General features: G+C 39.2%; 1 protein-coding gene across 6 annotated transcripts in view; it reads left to right on the top strand.

Moving 5' to 3' along the window:
* The window catches only part of PAM (peptidylglycine alpha-amidating monooxygenase), a 126,438-nt gene extending 111,196 nt beyond the window's left edge, over nucleotides 1–15,242 (top strand). For 3 of the 6 annotated variants that reach the window (XM_027731882.2, XM_027731886.2, XM_027731876.2), the window contains 10 exons: nucleotides 1,241–1,357; nucleotides 1,888–1,960; nucleotides 3,252–3,459; nucleotides 4,127–4,327; nucleotides 7,082–7,200; nucleotides 8,197–8,296; nucleotides 9,643–9,696; nucleotides 12,284–12,496; nucleotides 13,538–13,594; nucleotides 14,112–15,242. In XM_027731882.2, the coding sequence (XP_027587683.1) occupies nucleotides 1,241–1,357; nucleotides 1,888–1,960; nucleotides 3,252–3,459; nucleotides 4,127–4,327; nucleotides 7,082–7,200; nucleotides 8,197–8,296; nucleotides 9,643–9,696; nucleotides 12,284–12,496; nucleotides 13,538–13,594; nucleotides 14,112–14,293 (1,324 nt within the window). In that variant the 3' untranslated portion in view covers nucleotides 14,294–15,242. The remainder of the gene's footprint in view (nucleotides 1–1,240; nucleotides 1,358–1,887; nucleotides 1,961–3,251; nucleotides 3,460–4,126; nucleotides 4,328–7,081; nucleotides 7,201–8,196; nucleotides 8,297–9,642; nucleotides 9,697–12,283; nucleotides 12,497–13,537; nucleotides 13,595–14,111) is intronic. The other 3 variants (XM_027731883.2, XM_027731879.2, XM_027731880.2) reach the window with 2 other exon arrangements.
* The last annotated feature ends 7,271 nt before the right edge of the window (nucleotides 15,243–22,513 follow it).

Here is a 22,513-nt window from a genome sequence, read left to right as displayed (position 1 = left end):
CTTAACCATTCATAGTAAAAAAGGATTCTATCAGAAGTGATTTCTGCCAGAAATTAAATAGTTACAAATAGTTACAATAAGTAATGGCAATATCTAAATATTATTTTTTAATCATGGCCTATGCACAAGCTTAAACACATTGTGTCATAGATTTGTCTGGTTATATATGAAGCCAATATTGCTTTTCCACATTAAAAATTCTAGACATATAAATATTTAATGCTATGGAAATGTGAAGCTGCTAGAACTGTACAATATATCATTTTAATAGCTTTATTCATAGGCTTCTCTGTGACTACAAAGTATATTCTTGTTTACCATGTAGCATCAATCATAGCTAGATTTCTCTTGAGATTAACAAATGGATTTAAAAATACAAGGTGGGAGTGGGAAATATGTCTTGTATTCATGCATTTGTCATCCACAGTCAAATACCATTTTCTAATATTTAGACTTAAATTTTGTTCAACATATTTTACACTCTGTTTACCTTCACTAAACGCTGAACATATTTTTTAACAGGTTAGAGTAATAGCCAACTTCTCTGTAAGGGTACAGAAACTATATTTTTGGAAGTATGATACTTTTGTGCCTAGTAAATGTCTTCTGGAAAGTTAGTCTTGGTTCCTTATGTCTGAAATAGTGACATGCTTAAATGTTGTTTATTAATATTTTCCAGGTAGTGTTGTAGGGGTAGAAATACACATCATATCCTATAATCTTCTGTAAGCATACTCAGAGAAGGATAAGAACCATAAGACCTGAATCTTGTACTAGGAAGCTCTAACAAAATACTAAACTGTGTTTGAAAAGAGAAAAAGCAAAAAACACACAAACAGGTACACATTGCCTTAGATGGCACAAAGTATATCTGGTTTTACTGGCACTTATGCCTTGGTCATGAGTTATATTTTTTTTCTTAGGCTACATGGTTGGATTTTCCATTTCAGGTTTGCCACGGCAAAGAATCAGAGAAAAAAAAAAAGAGGAGTTTTAATTGTTGATTTTCTTAATTCTTGCTGTGTTGATTCAGTGCTCCTTTAGTTTGGAAGTCATAACCTCAGTAGGAAATGCAGACATACAATGCTATTAACTCTCTCAAGTGATGTAATAAGGCTTATATCTAAAGAAAAAACCAATCCAATAACCCCCCACTGGAATTGAACTACAAAACTCGACTTTCATAAGTTGTATGTATATTTTTCTAATGCTGGCTTTCTATTCCACTGTTTTTGTGTAGTTCTTTTGACAGCAAATTTGTTTATCAACAAAGAGGTCTTGGACCAATTGAACAGAACACGATTCTTGTGCTGAATCCAAGTAATGCAAAACTGCTCCATTCCACAGGCAAAAGTCTGTAAGTTTGGGTTTTTTTGCTTTTATGAATTGAACTAATATTTCTGTATATTTTACACCAAAGAGTTCCTAAACCCATTTTCATGTGGTTTATATTACATTGTACAATTATAGCCTCTGAGTTTATTTAAATAGATAAATAAATAAATAAGTAAATATAAAATAAACAACTAATAGAAATAATTTCCCACCTTTACCACCTCTTCTTTCTAGTAATTCATACAATTTAATCTACCAGCCAGATGAACAGAAAGCAGAGCTCATGAGTATTGTACATTGTCCTCATAGATGCTAAGGTAGCGTGAGTGAGATGCTAGAAATCAGCTGAATTTCAACCTGAGATGCTCTTGTCAAGAAAATTCTATCCTGTAAAGCTGTATTTTTCATTAAATATTAACTGTAGTTATTTTGTACAGCATTTTTTGATCTGTAGGTAAAAAGTGAAATCTTCTTATCTATATAATTTTCTTCCATAAAAATGATTTTAACTTTGTTCTTCTATATTTGTTTCTTCTATATTTGCGCTTGCAGATTTTATTTACCACATGGTTTGAGTATAGATAAAAATGGTAACTACTGGGTCACTGATGTAGCCCTTCATCAGGTATGTGTCTGAAACTTTAGTACCAGGACCTTAATATTTCACAAAAAAGTGTTTTTGTTTTCCTAGAGATTTAACATAAATTGCTTATCTAAGCCTGTTAAGAATAACGTTAGAATATGCCTGCAGAAATTCACCCCTGTGCACTTCATGGAATATAGTCCTGTTGAATAATTTGTTACATGGACATAGAATGTAGAAATCATAAAATCATAGAATGGCCTGGGTTGAAGGGACCTTAAAGTTCACCTCATTCCACCCACACCATCCAGTAGACAAGGTTGCTCAAAGCCCCGTCCAGCCTGTCCTTGAACACTTTCTGGGATGGGATACCCACAGCTTCTCTGGGCAGCCTGTTCCAGTGCCTCACCACCCTCACAGTAAAGAATTTCTTAATGATATCCAATCTAAATCTACTCTCTTTCATTTTAAAGCCATTCCCCCTTCTCCTGTCCCTATATGTCCTTGTGAATAGTCCCTTTCCAGGTCTCTTTGAAGTATAGTGGAAGGAGCCCCTTTAAGTACTGGCAGGTGCTATAAAGTCTTCCCGAAGCTTTCTCTTCTCCAGGCTGAACAGCCCTAACTCAGCCTGTCCTTATACAAGAGGTGCTCCATCCCTCTGATCTTGTGGCTTCATCTGGACCTGCTCCAACGGATCTATGTGCTTTTTCTGTTGGGGCCCCAGAGCTGGATGCAGCACTGCAGATGGGGTCCCACCAGAGCAGAGTAGAGAGGGAGAATCCCCTCCCTTGACCTGCTGCCCACAGTGCTTTGGATGCAGCCCAGGACATAGTTGCCTTTCTGGGCTGCAAGTGCACACTGCTAACTTGTGTTGAGTTTCTGGCCAACCAACACCTCTTCAGGGCTGATCTCAATCCATTCTCTGCCCAGCCTGTATTTTTTGGCTGGGACTGCCCCAGCACAGGTGCAGGGCATTGCTTTTGGTGTCATTGAACTTCACAAGGTTCACTTGGGCCCCTCTCAAGCCTGTAAAGACCCCTCTGGGTTTTTCTGCTGCATCTTTTGCTTATTGATGTACTTAAAAGTAGAATGTGAAACTAGCTCATTTACTTTGTAATGGCAGGAGAATTATATTTTAAGCAGAAATTTTCTAGAATCCACACTATTGACAAACTGGTAATATATATTATAGTCAATATATTAAGATTATGTTTGGTATATAAATTTACTTTACACACAGTGATAGATTATTTTCCCTAGACAGTCATCCGTCTTAGATTTCACCTACCATAACTGAAACCTCTTCTCTTTTCCTGTTGACTGAAAAAAAAAGGTTTTCAAACTGGGAACAGAAGTTAAAGAACCATTACTGACCTTGGGAGTGGCTTTGCAACCAGGAAGTGACAAAAATCATTTCTGTCAACCAACTGATGTGGCCGTGGATCCAATCACTGGCAGCATTTATGTCTCTGATGGCTACTGTAACAGCCGAATTATTCAGTTCTCTCCAGACGGACTGTACGTGATGCAGTGGGGAGAAGGTACAGTCAGAGCTCTTGACACTTTACCCATACTGCTGTTACCACAAACTCGTCATGAACCACAAGATTGTTGATGTTACTGTTAATTTTTTAATGAATTTCTATTACTGAAATACCATCCAGGCCTCACCTGAATTTCAACCTTGTCATTGCATTCAGATTTTCTCTCGGCTCTTCATACAGCTACTTTTAGTAGTTATATATTTACTGAGATTAAGAAGTGGGGATTTTTTAGCTTGCTTTCAGTATGAGCACTGGCATGTCCTATTTTATCAAGAAAAAGGTCTGACTTTCACAAAAGTAATTTTTTTCTTAAACATTTAATAAAATAATATAAGCCTTTATCATTTTTGCAAGATTTATGCCATGATTCCATCTATTTTAAGTTTTATGAATAATTACATTTCTGCCTGACTCAGATTTATGTATCAGGCATTAAACTATGTTGAATATTATAGGGAAATAGCAAATTCATAAATTCAGGATTTACTGCAGTAGGCTACTGTGATTTATCTACCTAAAACAGTAAAAGTGCTGGAGAAGAAAGCAAGCTGACCTTGGTCTTTTCCTGGTGCTATATTGCCTTATTTGTCATTCTGCTGTTTCTAAGGAAAACCGATCATTTCAGTGCATACTTTAACACAAACCTGGATCTTTTGTATTGCAGAGTCTTCTCTAGGCAGAGCCAGACCTGGACAGTTTCATATCCCCCACAGCTTAGCCCTGATCCCTGACTTCAGTCAGCTGTGCGTTGCAGACCGGGAAAATGGTCGAATTCAGTGCTTCAGATTAGAGACCGGGGAGTTCACAAGAGAGATCAAACACAAATCATTTGGAAGAGAGTTGTTTGCAGTTTCATATGTTCCAGGTAATCTTCCTGTTCTTCAGATTTCAAGTATTTCCTGTGCCAGGATGTCAGAGTGTTTCAGTGTTATTTCATGAAGAGTGCTGTCATGTTATCTTAGGGCAGATATTAATTCTCTTTCAAATTAGACCTGATGCAATGGAAAATTTGAGAACTACCTGTTTTCCTACTCGCAGATGGGGGAAGCTTGCATATAATCTCTGCTTCTGAGAAATGACTGATTAGACTCCCTAAATGTGATGTCAACAAGCAGATGATCTTGTTCGTTCCTGGTGACTGCACAGTCAATTAGTTAATAATAGCATATTATTACTAACAGTAACATTTTAAAATATTCATTTCAAACTCCATTGAAGAGAAAAAAAATTAAAATGTTCCAAATTACCAGGAAAGGTTTTGGGTTTCATGAAACAGAAAAACTGAAAGCAAACAGTTTGAAAAAATTGTGGGTTTAATATCACAGTTTAGATTACAATTACTGTATTAAGCTTTGAGATTAGATTTTAATACTGATTCTAAAAGTAATGTAAATGTTAAAAACTGGATAAGGAATTTTGGCATGTCTGGCTCCTGATTCCTCAGATTTAATATCAGGGTTATCTCTTTTGCATCTGCCAAGAATGTAAAAAAATACTGTGCTAGAGGAGATACTTGATACCCCTGGCTCTGTCTCTGATGGTGGGAGCAAAAGAGGCATTCTGAGGAGGATGTGTAAGCCTGGCTGCATTTTGTGGTCCATTCCTCTCCTACTCAGCATGCATCCACAAGCCCTTTATTTAGCAGTGTTAGGAGGAAGACTCTGACCTTGTCTTCATACTATCTTTCTATAGAGCTATTGCCCATGAGTTTTCTTAGTCTCATTTTGAACTGACTTGTGCTGTCTGGCTCATTGGCCTCCTGTGGTTACAGGCTCCAGAAGTTCATTACCTACTTTATTTTTTTTTAATATGGAAAAGTGACCTAGTTTCATTGAGTGCTTCTCAGTCCCAGTATTTGGGAGTTGAATAACAGTTCCACACTCACCAAAGCTGGTGCCTCTTCAACTTGACTTATCCTCTTCAAACCAAAGAACCCCATCCCACCTTGGTCCCTCCTCATAAGCCATTTAATTGCTTCAGCCCCTTGAAGGGGCTGAAGCCCCTTCTTGCAGCCCCTTGTAGTTGCCTTTCTCTTCTTGCATCTTCAGCTTCATTGGGACCTCCTTGAGATGCAGGATAACACTCAGTACTCAAGATGTGGGCATGCTGAGTTTTTGCATAGTAGCACAACTGTCCCTTCCATTCCTAATTCTCTTTCTCAGGATGCCAGACATTCTATTGAAATTTTGGCTGACACTGTACGTGGAGCCAGAGATTTGAGAAATGTTTCAGTAGTGGCTTGGAGATGTCTCTCCTGAGCTGTAGCTGCCAGTTCCAAGTTTAAACATCACGTAGGCATGATTTAAATTACTTTTTTGCAAAAGAATCACTTCATACTTGTCTTTGCTGAAGCTCTTCTGCCCCTTGTTTGACAACTCACTTATAAAAAGTCTTTCCAGACTTTCTCAGTATCATCAAGCTTTTGACTACTCTGCAGAACTCAGTATATTCCTCAGACTGGTTGATTTCATTGTTCATCCCATTTTTCTGGTCACTGATGAAGACTATTGAATAAAATTGTTTCTGACTGTGATCCCTACAAGATCACACTGTTCAGACTTCTCTGTCCTGAAGAATTATATGAGCTCTGTCTGTAAGCCCTGTTCTTTGCTTCCTGTTCATTAATGGATCTTTCATTCAGCCCTGTGATAACTCACATTCATTAATAACCTCTGATGCACTACCTTGCCGAGTGTTTTCTGAAAACCTAAGTATGACTGCAGAATCTGCTTTAGCTCTGTGCTTTTTCTCCCTGTTCAGAGCTGAGGCATAATCCTTAGAGAAGCTGTACGAACTTGTTTCTGACAGGCCACACTTGCCCACGTCTTACTCTTCTTTATGGATTCTACCATCTTACTGGAGATGGAAGCCAGAATTGTTAACATGTGTTAACAGGCACCCTTTTGAGTCCTTCTTGTAGGTGAGCATTAATTCAGCATTCTTTTAGTCTTCTGGAGGAATAGCTGTTTGCAGTGCTGGTTTACTTAACTTGTCCTAAGGTCTGTGATTTCCCATTTGGCTTCCTTCTGAATTTGAGTAAATGCCATCTAAACCTGGTGAATTATTAACCTCCAACTTGTCTAATACCTTTTGCATATAACCTTCCAGTTGAGCTGGCTCCTCTGACCTCTTTGCTAGGAAAAAAAAATGAGTGTTGTAATCTTCCCAACATATTAAACAGAAAAAAATCTGCCGAAACCAGCTTCTTTGTCACAGGCCCCTAATCCCTGAGTCCACCTTTCACACCTTTTCCTCTTGTGGTCCCAGTGATTCCCAAGCTGACTTTCTGCTCTTGATGCATTGAAAAAACTTCTGCCTATCAGATCAACCATCCTTAGCAAAGTATTCTTCAAATTATTTTTTAACACTTTCACATTTCTTGTACATTTAACCAATCTGTAAAATTTTACTTTGCTTATTCTTCTCGTTTGGACTAAATGTACATCTCTTAAATGGCAGGCATTCAAGTGTTATACCTCACTTGTCTTTCCTCTGGCAGTTTAGTTTCCTGTTGAGTTACTTTTCTGTCTCTTAGACTTTTTTTCATCTAAACTATTACAGTTCATCTTCACTGCAGTTTGCTGCATGTGGGTTCTAAGGCAAGTGTATGTTGTTGCAGGTGGTCTCCTCTTCGCAGTTAATGGAATGCCTTATCCTGGAGAGGCAGAACCAGTGCAAGGATTTGTGATGAACTTCTCTACTGGAGAAATAATTGATTTTTTCATTCCACTTAGAAAGGTAGAGTATTACACAGAGTGCCTGTTGCATATAGTTATATATATGAGAACGTTGGTAACATCCTACTTTTCCAACTTTCATAAGACTACTGCAGGAAATAAGGTGTTTTATAATAGAAGGTATTCAAATGGAATTCTTTATAATACTAATTTAATAAAGACAGTAGAGTTTTGGGTCTTAGTTTCTACATGTGGTATACATTTGAAAATTATATACCCTCAAGATGATTCCTACAGATAATGCCTTCAGTCAGGATAAGCCTACTTAATTGCTTCCAGACATTCTTAAAAGCTAATTTAAGAGAATAATGAAGGAATTGAAATACACATATATTTAGATGCTAGTAATTTGTCAAAAAATAGAGCATATTCCTAAGCAGTGTTAATATGCAACTATATGGTTGCATCCCTTTTTTTACAGAATACTAGTGTGGAAGTTAAGGCTAAATATCCTTCATACGATATTGTACATAAAAATTATGGGTTTTTTTTTAATCCCATTTTCATATATGCTCTTAGACTAAAGAATGAATGTTAATAATCCCACTCGTGGGTAACACGTACACTCTTTATTTGCAGTCCAGTTTTAAATTATATTACTGAGAGTTATTTTTTCTGCGTATATAGCAAATAGCTGTGTTGCATATAAACTCCAAGAAAAACTAAATATTTGGGCTTCAAACCAAGATTATTTTTGAAAATGTGTATGTCACAGGATAAAACTGAGTGCACTATTATGAATAGAAATATTATTAAAATAGAAATTTTTTTAGCATTAGTACATCAAATAATCTCCATGTCTTTATCCCTGGAGAAGGCAAACATTCAATACGAATGGAATCCCTCTCCTTTCACATATGTTAGGCCTCCACACCAGCACCTGCTGCATTTTCCAGTCCAAGGAAGGATGAATATGACCAGTCTCAAGTTCAGGGTTAAGGAGGCCTCATGAGCATGTAGACACTTATGGGTGACCTGTGACTGCTTGTCTTCGCAGAGCTTTGAGATGCCACATGATATTGTTGCTTCAGAAGACAGAACAGTGTTCGTTGGAGATGTTCATGCCAGAGCCGTGTGGAAGTTTGCATCCACAGAAAGTATGTTCTTTTTGTTCTTAATGTCACAGTTTCACATTTTGTATCTTCGGGTCAGTACCACTTACCTGGTGTCACTGGCCAAGAACCTAGTGGCTTAGTGACAGTGATTTAGTTACACTACAAGCTCTTCCGGCAGAAGTTGTGTGCTGCTGCTCAGTTTTCATTAGAAGACCATCCTTCAGCATTGCTGAATGGTCTGACAAAGAAGAGTCCTGAACACATGGGTTTGTTTGTCACAGAAGGGATCAAAATGCATTTGCCCTATGCTAGATCTATCCCTTGTCATGTCGGTACCTGCTTAAACAAAGACATTTTGGTAATTTCAGCGTATCATTTGCTTAGAGTTCAACTGCTTCCTTTGAGATTATCATATAGAAAACTCCCAGGGGATGAAGTGAAGACACAAGTCAACTTAAAGTTTATATTCATTTCATTGGGAGTACTTATCATTAGAAAATTATTCTAGTATAATTTGAAGTCCTATTTCCACACAGAGGAAACATTTACCAGTGTTAATCTAGTAACCTCTAAGGCAAGCAGCCTGACTTCAGGGAGAGGGACCTGATTAGTCAGACATCAATTTAGTAGAATTCAGAGAGGGGTTGTATGTTTTACAGGAATAAAAATATAATCCACTGCTGCATTATATGGGATAAAAAATTTATGAGATAGATAAAGCCTTAGGCTTCAGGATGTTAGTCATCCAATATGAGTCTACTGCTATAAATGACTAAGCTAGTTATTCCGTATTTGTCTGTCTATAATTCATGGATTTTCCTTTGGGGCATCTGGTATCAACAGCACTTAATAACAGGAGACTGGACCAGATAAATTGTAATTCTGACTGGATGTTGTTTTTTCCACATCTAGTAAACTGAACAAGAACGCTCCTAGGCTTTTTTTCAGAGAAACATGAGAATAAAATAATCATGGAAGTATTACAGGTTTGATGAGAGAAGTCCTTGTATATAATTTTCTTTTTAGTTTTTGCTGCAGTATAAAACTGAGGTAGCTAAGAAACCTGAATTCAACCAGCCTTTAATCCATTGTGATTTTGATTATAATGAACAGTTTTATTTTTGTGGAAATCCCTGAACCTTTAGACATACCCATAAAATGTCTCTGTGGTGCATGAGTTGATTATTGCAAGCACCTTTCATGAATCAAGGTCTTTTTTCTTTTCTCATGGCTTGTGAGCTATTGAATGGTTTATATTGACTCTCCTTGGTGCTGATGGGATTGTTTACTGTAGGATTGTGCTGTACCTTTGAGAAAGCTAACAGAAAAATGTCACTGACTGTCCTTCTGAAATGTCAGTTGTCCTGAAGAATGATTTTGTTTTACAGAAGTGGAACATCGGTCAGTTAAAAAGGCTGGTATTGAGGTACAGGAAATAAAAGGTTAGTCTGATTCATAATGAAATGAAGGAATGAGTGTGTTCACAGAGACTAGGGCTGCTTCTGCCAAGTTGGAGGGGAAAAATACTAACTGTTTGACTGTTTCATTTTCATGAGTTGGCATAGGAGGCTCTGGAAAGCAGCTTGTGACAGTGTTACCTGGTAGCTGCCATTTTACAGCCAATCTAAACATTTCATTTTCGGTGATGACAAGTGCTTCACAGATACTAAGATAAAAATTTAACTGGTGGATTAATTCCATACCACCATCTGGTATGGTCCAGATTGGTATCTATGGAAACTCCCTTAGATGCAGAAATAGCTCTGAAATATAACCGTGATAGTTACTCCCCATCACCCTCCCCCCTGCTCCACAACCCTTAACCACCAAAAAAGGGTCATTTGAAGTGACAATTGGTTTTATCTTTTTGTATAGTCTTTCAGTACATAGCCTTGCCAGTCACACCATATGTCAAGAAATACCATTTTTTCTATTTAGATTTGTTACCATAGATTTACTATTCTTTTTTCTTAATTTATCTGCATGAAAACTAAGAAAAAGAAAAAAAAAACAAAGAAGAAAAATGAAAAGAAAACCATGTAGAAACTATATAAGGAGATAAAGAAATACAAAAGTAAAATAGCAATTCACGTAGATGAAAAGTAATTTCAGCCATTTGTATTCTGTTACGTAGGTCTTTTATGTTGAAAGGAAATGTTCATTTGCCTTTCAGAAAAGCAGTACCAGGCTATGGTACTATTTATAAAAGCTTTTATAAAATGTTCATATGTTCTTAACTGGTTTTCTTTGGTTAAATTCAGAGCTTGTGTAGTTTGCTTTAGCCATGTATATGCAGACAGAGGAAGGTACCAAAATATCCCAATTGCCAATTGAAAGCATATAGAATAAATCACAGAATCATAGAATCAGCTGGGTTGGAAGGGACCTCCGAGATCATCAAGTCCAACCCTTGATCCAACACCACTGCAGTTGCTAGACCATGGCACTGAGTGCCACATCCAGTCTCTTTTTAAAAATCTCCAGGGATGGAGAATCCACTACTTCCCTGGGCAGCCCATTCCAATGTCTGACCACCCTCTCTGTAAAGAAATTCTTTCTAATATCTAACCTAAACCTCCCCTGGCACAACTTGAGACCATGCCCTCTTGTCTTGCTGATAGTTGCCTGGGAAAGTAGAATCAGGAAGGCTAACATTATGAAACAATGAAATCTTTACTGCCAAAACTGTTAATCTTCTATTTTATCTCTGTTGGTACATGAGCCCACCTGAAGCACTCAAGAGGGAAGTGCTGGCATTACAGCACGCTGTATATGCAGGGATATATTAATGCTTTTTTGGCCTTCTTTAGCTGACCCTTCTAATGTCACAGATTAAAAATACAATATTATCACCAGGGTGAGAAAAAGGTTTTAAGTAACAATCTCTAAAACTGATTAGAGTAGGTAGACTGAAATTAACATCTTTCAACTCCACTGGAATAAAAGAGCCAATGGACTTTGTGGCAGCCTCTGCTTAATAAATGGGCAGGTGTGGCCTGCACTCTCACAGCATCCTGGTTGACAGACTGTCACTAATGCTTGTACTGCTGGGGGTGGAAATATCGGAAATGGGGGAAAATATGTGGAGAACCATAGATTTGCCCAAGATGGTGGAGGAAAATTTTCCTTGGCTATAACTAGTACTTAAACAGACAGTGTGTTTCCACTGTATCATTGTTATCCTGGTACTTGTAATAACAGTGATATTGTTATAGTTGTATTGATGTTGAGTGTAAATTGAAGTTTTTGCTATTCTTTCAAAATAGAACTTCATTTTAATTTTGATACAGAATCAAAACAGATTTGATTCAGAGTGCGTTTGTGATGCAGCTGCTTGTTAAGACACGCTGTTCAGTCCAACATCAAAATATATAGCTGGGCAGTTTTACTCGCTAAAAGTTATCACAAAGCCATGGGATACACACATAAAACAGCATAAAGGTTTTTTTCTGAAATAGTTTTTCTCCTTGTAGGTGGAGAGTTAACAAATTAGTCAGGAATGTCTGGATGCAATGTTCAAGAGCTCTCCAGATTTACAGAACCAAAGTTCTTTCATGAGATGTAACAGTAATGAAAATTTAACCCTTTGTCATAGTTTTATTAAAAGAACTTTAAAGTTTTCCATTCTGCATATACTAGCTTTCCATATTTTTTATGGAAGTGTTATTATCAAAAGGAGATACTTAACTGATACTGCACCACACACCTATTTCAAAAGTAGATCTTTGGAGGAATTTCTGGTATTTTAAATGATGGATGCTTTTTAAGACAAAACTGTCTCTGACACCTCTCCTTTCCCCACTTGAGAAGAGGGGAGGGAATCTTTGCTAGTGAGAGGTATCATTCAGACTCTCCCTGCCTTATATTTGGGATAACAAGAGCAAGAGCCAAAAATGTCTCTGTAAGGCTTTATCTTTTGTTTCCTTGTTACTCAACACTTACTCAACTAGCTTGATCTTTCCTAGAATGCCTTATTCTGTGTAGCTTGATGCATATGGGTTACATACAGAAATTGCTTTCTTTTTAAAGAATCAGAAGCAGTTGCAGAAGTGAGATTGAAAAACAAGCCAGAATCAACACACTCTCTAAAGGATGCGGATAAACAAACCTTGGTCCAACAGGCCAGCAGCACCGGAGTTTCCTTTGTCCTTATTACAACTCTTCTAATTATCCCTGTTGTTGTCCTGCTGGCAATTTTAATATTTATTCGGTGGAGGAAGACAACTGTCTATGGAGGTAACTGTGAGTAACTGTTTTAGAGAATAGGCTTTTATTATTCCAGTTCAAAACATTTGCTGAACACTGAGGGATGATGGTGTGAAGAGAGAATCTTACTGTCCCTTTGCCCTCCTAAACAGCTGCAGTGGTGTTGCACATGAACTAAGAATCATGTGCACACAACTCCTGCATCCCCCTGTGCCTTTAGTAGTGCATCTCAAGCCACTACTTCTTTAGAACATATATCAAAATATATAATTGGTGTCAAGCCAAAAATTGTTATCTCAGAAACACCATGTATTCCTGTTATATTGTCTAGAATACATAAATATTAATACCTGAGCATAGTTTGATTTTCTAGTGTGGGGTCTTGAAATTGCTGAGAACAAAAGACTCTGTGGGTATTACAGAGGTATAAGCAAAATGCAAACAGATAACATTTACAAGAGATTATATATTATTGTTCACTACTACCTAGTGCACTTTGTAAGTCAGACATGTTTCCATAGTGCACTTTCATCCATTGCTCCCACAGCTTTAATTGGTACTTATAAGCAGTGTAAATTTGTTCTTAATTCATACTGTAAAATAACATTATTTTTCATAAATTGGTAAATTGCAATAGAAGTTTTATCACTACGCTTCTTATTTTGTATCACAAAATTGTTTTTATCAAGACAGTCTCATCCAGAGAAGAAAATGTACATGGAAGAGACAAATAACACGGTTCTGCCACTGGTCAGGACCTACTGTGACAGAGTAGGCAATTCAGCAATAATTCAGCAATCTAACAAGGCTGTGCAACTGAATTTCATGTATTTTATTTGAAAATTTCAGCGTGCAGCTTCCTGACTCTTTGTATTCAAAGATGTTTAGTATATCAGTTGTGCTAAATAGCATATCAAATATGCTAACACTCTAGACTACTGCAATACTGCCACTACTGGCTTCTCAGAGTTGTTGATTGATTTGTTTGAATGTCTGTGCTTTGTATCAGAAAATAATTATTTAATCATAGTATGTTGGGGAGTTCAGCTTATTTTTTAAATTTACCTTATTTTTCAGCTGATGAGGAACACAAACTTGATTCAAGTTCAGGCAGAATTTTAGGCAGACTCAGAGGTAAGTCTCATCACTGAAGATCTTTTAAAATGCAGTAACTGGAGGCTATTTTCTGTATTCATGTTGAATAACAGATTTGGTGGAACTTTCTCAGAGGAAGGATTGTGGGCAAAGGTCAGGTGTGTTTTGGAAATGTCTTTTACAACACCTTTAATCTGTCATTATCTGCCTACCAAAGAAGATGTGTCACTAGCAGCGGGAAGGAGGTGGCTATAATAAGTAGTCATGGATCTGGTGAATTAAATTAAGCATTTTGAGACTATGGGCAAACAAGTAGGAACACCTGTAGTCTCTGTAAAGACTTAATGAAACAATGGATGCTGAAAAAAATAGTTTGAAACTTCTACTTCAAATATGAATTTCCTTCTTCTGTCATGATATCTATACTTAGTGTTTGTGGATCACGTGCTGATCTTTAAAAACAGTTTCTGGAAGGCCACCACTATACTGTTAAATTAGTAGATAGATTTTGATTCCCCTCCTACAAACCTTGCAATAAAGCCTTTCCTTTCCACAGGGAAAGGTGGTGGTGGCATTAACCTTGGGAACTTCTTTGCAAGTCACAAAGGCTACAGCCGAAAAGGGTTTGACCGACTGAGCACAGAGGGGAGTGATCAAGAGAAAGATGAAGATGATGGCACAGATTCTGAGGAAGAGTGTTCAGCATCTCCACTCCCACCAGCACCTTCATCATCCTGAAACCAGCCTTTGAGTTCTCCCATTATACAATCAACCCAGAATGTCGGATTCCTTTTCCCTTAAGCACGTTTAAGATTTTGTGTATTTAATTGTAAACTGTTCTAGTCTCTGTGGGGCTGTACACTGGTTCCTTTAAGTTTTGTTTGGTTTGGTTATGTTTTTTAAGTGGAGCAGTGTATGGAAGTTCCATATCAGTGCCGTTGGTTTTTATGTGAACATCTTAATAAAGCAAAGTCTTCTAATTACAGGACTGATTTAAAGCAGTAGTATTTTATCATCAAATATGGGGATCTTGTAAATAAGTCTTACTATCTGCTTCATCAAAATAGTTTTCCCGTAATTATTCAGTTGCCAATTTGTGTTTTGTGCCTTTCCTCTTCAACGTCCTTAACCTGTTGCAGTACAGAGAAAATACAGTGCCACAAGAAAATGAAGCTGCTAAGTCTTCTTCTATTTTTTTAAAATCACTAACATTATATTGCATTGAAGGAAAGAAAAAAGTCTCTATTTAATTTTTTTCTTCTTCCTAACTTGATGTGTTTCTGGAATGTCTTATTTTTAGATTGTATCACTGTCAGAACACTATTTTGAGAAGCTGAATGTAATTTGTGTAATAAAGTATTCGCAGAGCATTAGCTGTTGGAGTGTATATTGGAATTTTTGCTTACTTTTTTTTTTGTATCCAACTTTTGTAAAAGTTACACAGGCCACTTAATAGAGTAAAAATTTTAATGTGTTCTACCAGCAGAGAAAAAAAATGCTATTTTGTATGGAAGCTGAAGAAATATTTTGCTATGTCACAGGGGGATTTTTTTGTTTTGTTTTTTGGGTTTTTTTCTTAAGACTAATAATCAACATACATGTACAAAGTCAAGCTTAAACATTTAAAGAGGAATTTTGTATAATAAAACTGCAGGGTATTTGCTTAATAAAACATGGTCAGAGCTAAGAGGAAACCTGTGTCTCAAATTAAATATGCAAATTAGCCAGGATAGGCATCTAATACTACCTGATTGGAAGTACTGGTTTTCTTTTTTCTTCGCACTTCCTTTTCATTCATACAACAGGAGCCCTCAGCCCTGTAATGAGCTCTCTCCTTGAAGAGAAAGAAGAGAGACTTATGGAAGTCCTGCTACATAATTACTCTGTCTGTATGAGTCATCTGGAGCGTGAATCATCGTGTACGTCACCATGACTAATCAGTCTACTTTGAGGATCAGAGAATAATTAATGTCCTTTTAAACCTCTATTATGGGCAGACTGTACAGAGCTGTAATTGCCACAGGGTTTTATGAAACAGTTTTCATTACCGTTATTGCAGGTGCTGTAATAGGCTATTGCTGGTGCTGGGATTGAAAAATAGGCTTTAGGTTCCTTGTGGTGGTGGTTTTGGGGGAAGAAAGGTAATGATAGTGTAGCGAAAGGTAAGATTTCTTCCCCCAGCAAGATTCTCTAAATCTCCTTTTTCTTGAACAAAAAACTTAAAATCCTTGACGAGCTGATTTCTTTTCAAGCAAAATCTCCAGGATAGCCTTCTGAAATGCTGGAGTACAGGCTCAGCTTCATGTGAAATGTATTTAGTGCATACTTTTAAGCTGCTTTCTCTTCTGCTGATTTCTATTTTCCTAATGTTGCAAGGAAAACAGTCTGTTTCTTTCTCACTTTTGAAAGTAATGCAGTGTTATTTTTAGCTGTGGCCTTGATCTTCTTGTACGTTAATGAAAACAGATAAGGTAGTTGGGAAGCTGTCTGCAAAGATGGCAAGTCACTAGTTTACAGAAAGTTCAGTGACGGCAATTAAGAAAGCTGTGGTGGCACTGCTGTAATAGGTGGTCTATATGGCATCAGTTCTAAAAGATCACAGGCTTTTCTCAAAAGCAATCAGTAAGGATGTATTTTTGTAACATCTGGGTAGTTCACATTATGTCCATCTGATGTTGGGTGTTCTCTGCTTTCACAGTATTATTATTTGATCCATATCTCCAGTTTTAAAAAATGCTTTGTTGAGAGGGAAACAGACAAACACAGTTTAATTGCAAGTACAAGCTAAAACAGATTAACTGAGAGTTAGTCATAATCTCAGCTCTCTGGAATTCTGAGATTGGTGTCAACTGTATTCCTGGGATGCCTGAAGTGAAGCAGATCAAGGGAGGTGATTCTGCCCCTGTGGTCTGGTGAGATCCCACTTGGATCATCCACTTGCTGCATCCAGCTCTGGGGTCCCTAACATATGAAGGATGTGGACCTGTTGGAGCGAGTCCAGAGGAGGCCAAAAAGATGATCAGAGGCTGAAACGCCTCTCCTGTGAAGGCAGGTTGAGAGAGCTGGAGTTGTTCAGTCTGGAGAAGAGAAGGTTTCCCAAAGATCTCATTTTGGCCTTTTGGTACTTAAAGTGGGCTTATTAGAAAGACAGAGACTTTTTACCAAGACCTATAATGATAGGACAGGGGCAATGGTTTTATACTCAATTGGACATTAGGGAGAAATTCTTTACCATGAGGGTGGTGAGGCACTCGCACAGGTTGCCCAGAGCAGCTGTGGATGCTCCATTCCTGGAAGTGTTCAAAGCCAGGCTGAGTGAGGTGCTAAGCAACCTTGTCTAGTGGACGGTGTCTCTGCCCATGTCAGGGGCACAGGATTAGGTGATCTTTTAGGTCCCTTCCAACCCAAGCCATTCTGTGATTTTTAATAACTGCACTGACAGGCAACCAACTACTTTCCAGCAGCAATCAAACTTCAGCACCTCAAGTTACGTGCTCTAATTTCATAGGGGTACAACGGCAGGAAATCTGAACCTGCTTGAAGGCACTGAATGTTCTTTCTTTTATTAAAGCTGCATCTTAAGAAAAGAATGTACCAGAGACCTCATACTGCAATAGAAATTCACATAAAAAGGAAGACACAAGCTTTCTGAATAATTGTTTTTGTTTTAATAAGCCAGCAAACCATCCTCCATCCTGTTCTATGTTCTATGTGCTAATATTATTTATCGTATTAAATGTTGAATACTGGTTATTCATCCAGATTACTGGATTTGGAGTGCATGTGTTTAATTCAGCTTATGCAGTTGTCCCAGATAAAACTGCTTTTTAATGAACAACATGTAATTGCACATTTAAGATCTAAAAGACATGATAGTAACTTCGATGAACTGTCAATTAATCTTTCCTTAAACCTATTTAAGATGCAGGAATCTTGGCTACTGTAGAGGCTAAATATTTTCATTAAAATTAGGCTGATCAAGTAGCTAAAGCACCTTTCCGTGTGGTTGTCCTGTGTTAAGCATCTCCCTATTTTAAATAGTCTGACATTTGGGAAATCCTGTAGAGCAATGGGAAGGTCGCTGTAATCCACTGGCAGGCAGTGTTGGGCAATTTTGGGCACCTTGCTTTGAACCATCTGTAAGGGAGAGTGGGCTGGGACAACTGCAAACTGCCATGAGGATGATGCACTGAACTGTAATGCACAGGTGTCATCCATGAATCATAGGATCATAGAATCAACAGGGTTGGAAAAGACCTCCAAGATCATCAAGTCCAACCGTTGATCCAACACCGCTGTGGTTACTAGACTATGGCACTAAGTGCCACATCAAGTCTCATCTTAAAAACCTCCAGGGATGGTGAATCCACCTGGGCAGCCCATTCCAATGGCTGATTACTCTCTCTGTAAAAAATTTCTTCCTAATATCCAACCTAAACCTCCCCTGGCGCAGTTTAAGACCGTGCCCTCTTGTCCTACTGCTGGTTGCCTGGGAGAAGAGACTGACGCCCACCCGGCTACAACCTCCTTTCAGAGAGTTGTAGAGAGTGATGAGGTCTCCCCTGAACCTCCTCTTCTCCAGGCTGAACAGCTCCCTCAGCCTCTCCTCATAGGACTTGTGTTCGAGTCCCTTCACCAGCCTTGTTCTTCTCTGGACCTGCTCCAGCACCTCAATATCCTTCCTGAACTGAGGGGCCCAGAACTGGACACAGTACTCGAGGTGTGGCCTCACCAGCACTGAGTACAGGGGAAGAATCACTTCCTTGGACCTGTTGGCCACACTGTTCCTTATCCAGGCCAGGATGCCCTTGGCCTTCTTGGCCACCTGGGCACACTGCTGGCTCATGTTCAGCTTCCTGTCAGTCAGTACCCCCAGGTCCCTTTCTGCCTGGCTGCTCTCCAGCCACTCTGTGCCCAGCCTGTAGCACTGCATGGGGTTGTTGTGGCCAAAGTGGAGGACCCGGCACTTGGCCTTGTTGAACCTCATCCCGTTGGAATCAGCCCAACTCTCCAACCTATCCAGGTCCCCCTGCAGAGCCCTCCTGCCTTCCAGCAAATCAACACTCCCCCCCAATTTAGTGTCATCTGCAAATTTGCTGATGATGGACTCAATCCCCTCATCTAAATCATCAATAAAGATATTAAACAGGACTGGGCCCAACACTGATCCCTGGGGGACACCACTAGTGACTGGCTGCCAACTGGATGCAGCACCGTTCACCACCACTCTCTGGGCCCGGCCCTCCAGCCAGTTCCTAACCCAGCACAGAGTGTCCCTGTCCAAGACACCTGAAGGTTTCCCAATTAAATGGAATTATGATCCCAGTTAAGCAGTTGTCCTTGCCCCAAGTAGCATTAGGTATAAACTGATTCCTTTTGAAGCATCTTGATTAAGTAGTTTTCTAATCAAGCAGTGCACTGTAGAGTCAATGAGGATTTATGGATCAATGTGGTAAATTGCAACAGCTTCTTGCTTGCCAAAGCTAGATTTATTTATATTTTCTCAGAACCTTTAGGTCAGTAATGTCTGTCACACTACAGAGGATTAGGATTAAGCTGGGTCATGCTACAGAAAAGGGACTTGTGTGTTTGAATGGCAAGGTAATAATCACCAGTGTGGGAACTCATTTGCAAGACTACATATGTATTAGCAGTACAGGTTGTGGAAAGCAGATCACTGCTGAGCAATGCAAAAGTAACTTTGTTACTTTGTTATTTAAATGCACATTAGGACATACTTTAAAATTTGAAAGATTATGTTATGAAGTAGCTCACAGTTTGTGTGGATTCATGTAATGTACCAATTAAAAAAACCCCACCAGAACCAAATATTCAAGTCAATTAAAACTAAGAGCCGAAATTAGGCCACTGTATTTTCTGTGTAAAACAGATGCTAGTGAACCCTGGAATTTTAGCACCCTGATTTGCCTTAGCCTATTAGGCTTTTTTTATAGTTCTTAAATGTGAAAATATTTTTCTCCGTTGTAAATTATCAAAATTTGTTAGTAAAATTTACTCTGCAACTGCTCTTTAAACTCCTCTCTAATACCGATGAAAAATTAAGATTCATCTGTATAGCTAAGCATTACTGGCGGAAGAAAAGAGGGGAGTTGACAGTGTAGAGGATTTAAAATCTCCAGTGATAGCTACTTATCCAAGCAAAACCTGCAAACTTCTGGACATGGTGGCTGGAAAACCTAAAAGTGCATCTAACTGGCTTTGTTACACACATATTTGGAAAGGTACAAGGGAGAGCTGCATGGCAGTCTATTTTTAAATACTACAGGTCATGAAGGCACTTTGCTGAACTGCTCCTTTCTTTAGCTCCATTCCACTAGTGTTTCTTACTAATTAGTTGCATATGAAGCACAAAATCCTATGAGTGAAGCTCTGTCTGATTTCATTGTACAACTTTTTAAAAAACACACAGATGATGTACAAGCAATCTTTTTCAAGGGCACTGTGCCCAAGTTTTGTTTTAAAGATGCAGCGGAACAATTTTTTTCCTAGCAAATAGTCAGTGGTAACAGTTCAGCAAACTAGGGAATTTATTATTAATTACAGGCTACATTTATTTTTTGAACTGACACATATGAGAAACCTAATTCTTCTACTCTTTGGAACTGAAGAATTTTGGCAGGATGGGGATAAGGCAACAGCCGTAAGAGGCTAGAGTTGGTACCACTTATCATTTAGGTTTTAAGGGCAGAACCCTGCCCTGGCCACTCCAATCCTCAGTTTGATACTTTGATACCCTCTTCCCTGTGTTTGTTACTGCTTCCCTCAGCCATGGCACATCCTAAGACTGCTGCTTAAGAGAAAAATTATTGCACTGAAAAGGACTGAATCCCACAATTCTGCCACGTTTCCTCAAGCCGGCTCTCAGGTCACACACTGTGCATAAGGAACTGGAGGCATGGCCTTTTTCCAGAGAGAATGAGAGATCTTGCTCTGAGCAACCAAAGTGCCCGGTTCTTAGGAAGCTGTAAAGCTGTACTGAAAGTTTGCCACAGTTGGCAGCTGTGGTACAAACCACCTGATGCAGAGTACTTTTGTACCCTGACTCACATGAGAGGTCACTCACACAGCCTTCACACAACTGTGGGCCGTCTTGCTCTCAGAAACATATTTATGCTTCCATAATTATCAATTTGAAAATTAGCAAAAATTCTGCTGTGAACATAGTTTGGGAAAGAAAAGCCTCAGAAGAACCAATGGGGCAGCAGCTCCTCCGAGCCCTGTGCAGCCCTGCAGGAGACAGGCTGAGTCTGCCACCATGTGACTGTGCCAGCTGGGAGGCAGAGAAAGCCTGGGCACCACTGCATGCTCCAAAATAAATGCCTAATGGCTCCCTGTGGAGTCGAACACACAGAATTTAAGACTCTGAAACAAAAAATTAAGATTGCCAGCATAATACCGTGACTATGAGCTCTGCTCTTCTCCTTGGTCTTTAATGCGTGGGAGTGATGGATGATGTTTCTGACTAGGCAGACATTCAAAATCAGTCTGGTGGGGAACCACATGTATTATTTACTGCATATCACTGAAATTCTGCACAAAATATAGAACTCATTTTATTAAGGATTTTTTTATTGGGGCTTTCATCACTATGCCTGCCAGCTTTGTGAAAAGTAATGAATATTTTTTTCAGCTAGTCTGGAAAGTGAGATGGTGCTACTCACTCTGTACTGAAGGGGGAAGTGAGGCATAGAGAGATCAAAGGCATCAATTGTCAAAAACAATCAGCTAGTGAATTAGTGAAATCTGATTTATTCCCTTTTAACCCAGTTATTTAGGTATCACTTTATATATTCAAGGCACTGGTGCTTGCCACGAGCTGCAGCTCTGAATGCTCCAGCCCTGCTGATGAGTTTTGAGATTCTTCTCAAGCACCCAGAAAAGGACCATGTGAGTAACGACTGGAATGTGGAAATGTACAATTTTGGAAAGTTGTATCCAACTGATCTGCGAATCACTGCACTAGAAATCCATAGCAGGGCAGCATTGCCTGGCACAGTGGGAATGCTGTATTTCCTACATTCCTTTTTTATTGGCATCCCTGCTTCTGCTGTGCATTGAGATTGCTGCAGATCCCTTCATCTGTGTAGAATTTGAGAGGAGAGAGAAGTGGCTCAGTTTGAAGAGACTGAAATGTTTGCTAAAGAGGATGAGTTATGAGACAAACCAAACTCCTCTCTCTCAGCAATTGTAAATTCAAAATTAAGGGGCTTTAATCAAGGAAGTGTGGAAAAAAACCAAAAGAAATAACAACCCTCTATTAAAAGATATTTGTATGTTGGCAAGAACAGTAACAGAACACACAAAAAAGCCCTGGACAGTAGTTCTATACCCAAAAAGTCCCCTTCAAACAAAAGAAAAAGTCTGAATGAACACTTCTCTGTCCTTCAGCGCAGTTCCAATCCCGGCCGGCAGGGGGCGCTGTTGGATCGCTGGAGGTGCAGAGCCTGCAGTGCTCGGTGTTGCCCTGCAGGGGGCGCTGTCGGGCTCTGGCGGTCACCGCGCGGGAGGGGGGTCTGGGGGTGTCTCGGGTCGCGGGAGGAGCCGAAAAGAGAATGGGGACCCTTCCCCCAGTGGAAGGAAAGGGGGAAAGGAAAGCAGTCCACCCCCAATGGAACTCACTGTCGTTCCCAGATGACGGTGTCTCAAGGCTCCTCCTTTTTTCTCCCAGTGAGCAAAAAAACTCTTCGATGAAAACGCAGCAGGTCTGAGTTGGAGACAAGACAGCTACCCCATCTCCGTCCCAGAGAGAGAACCCAGCAAAACTGACTTCTTCCCCCGTGAGCTGGGACAGCTACCCCAAAAAATCCCAAACTCCCCCCCCCCCCCCCCCCCCCCCACTCCAGCCATTAGTTAGGAATTCGGCTTTGCCGGCCAGACCTTTTGTAAAGTTAATTGACCCCCTTGCCCCTTCCCATTAGAACTCTGTTTTTCTTACAG

This window comes from Pipra filicauda, unplaced genomic scaffold, assembly GCF_003945595.2.
Source record: "Pipra filicauda isolate LSUMZ 115617 unplaced genomic scaffold, ASM394559v2 scaffold31_size4109673_pilon, whole genome shotgun sequence".
NCBI classification, from domain to species: domain Eukaryota; kingdom Metazoa; phylum Chordata; class Aves; order Passeriformes; family Pipridae; genus Pipra; species Pipra filicauda.
The sequence above is the reverse complement of the archived record's forward strand: the minus strand, read 5'-3'. Positions and strand labels throughout refer to the sequence as shown.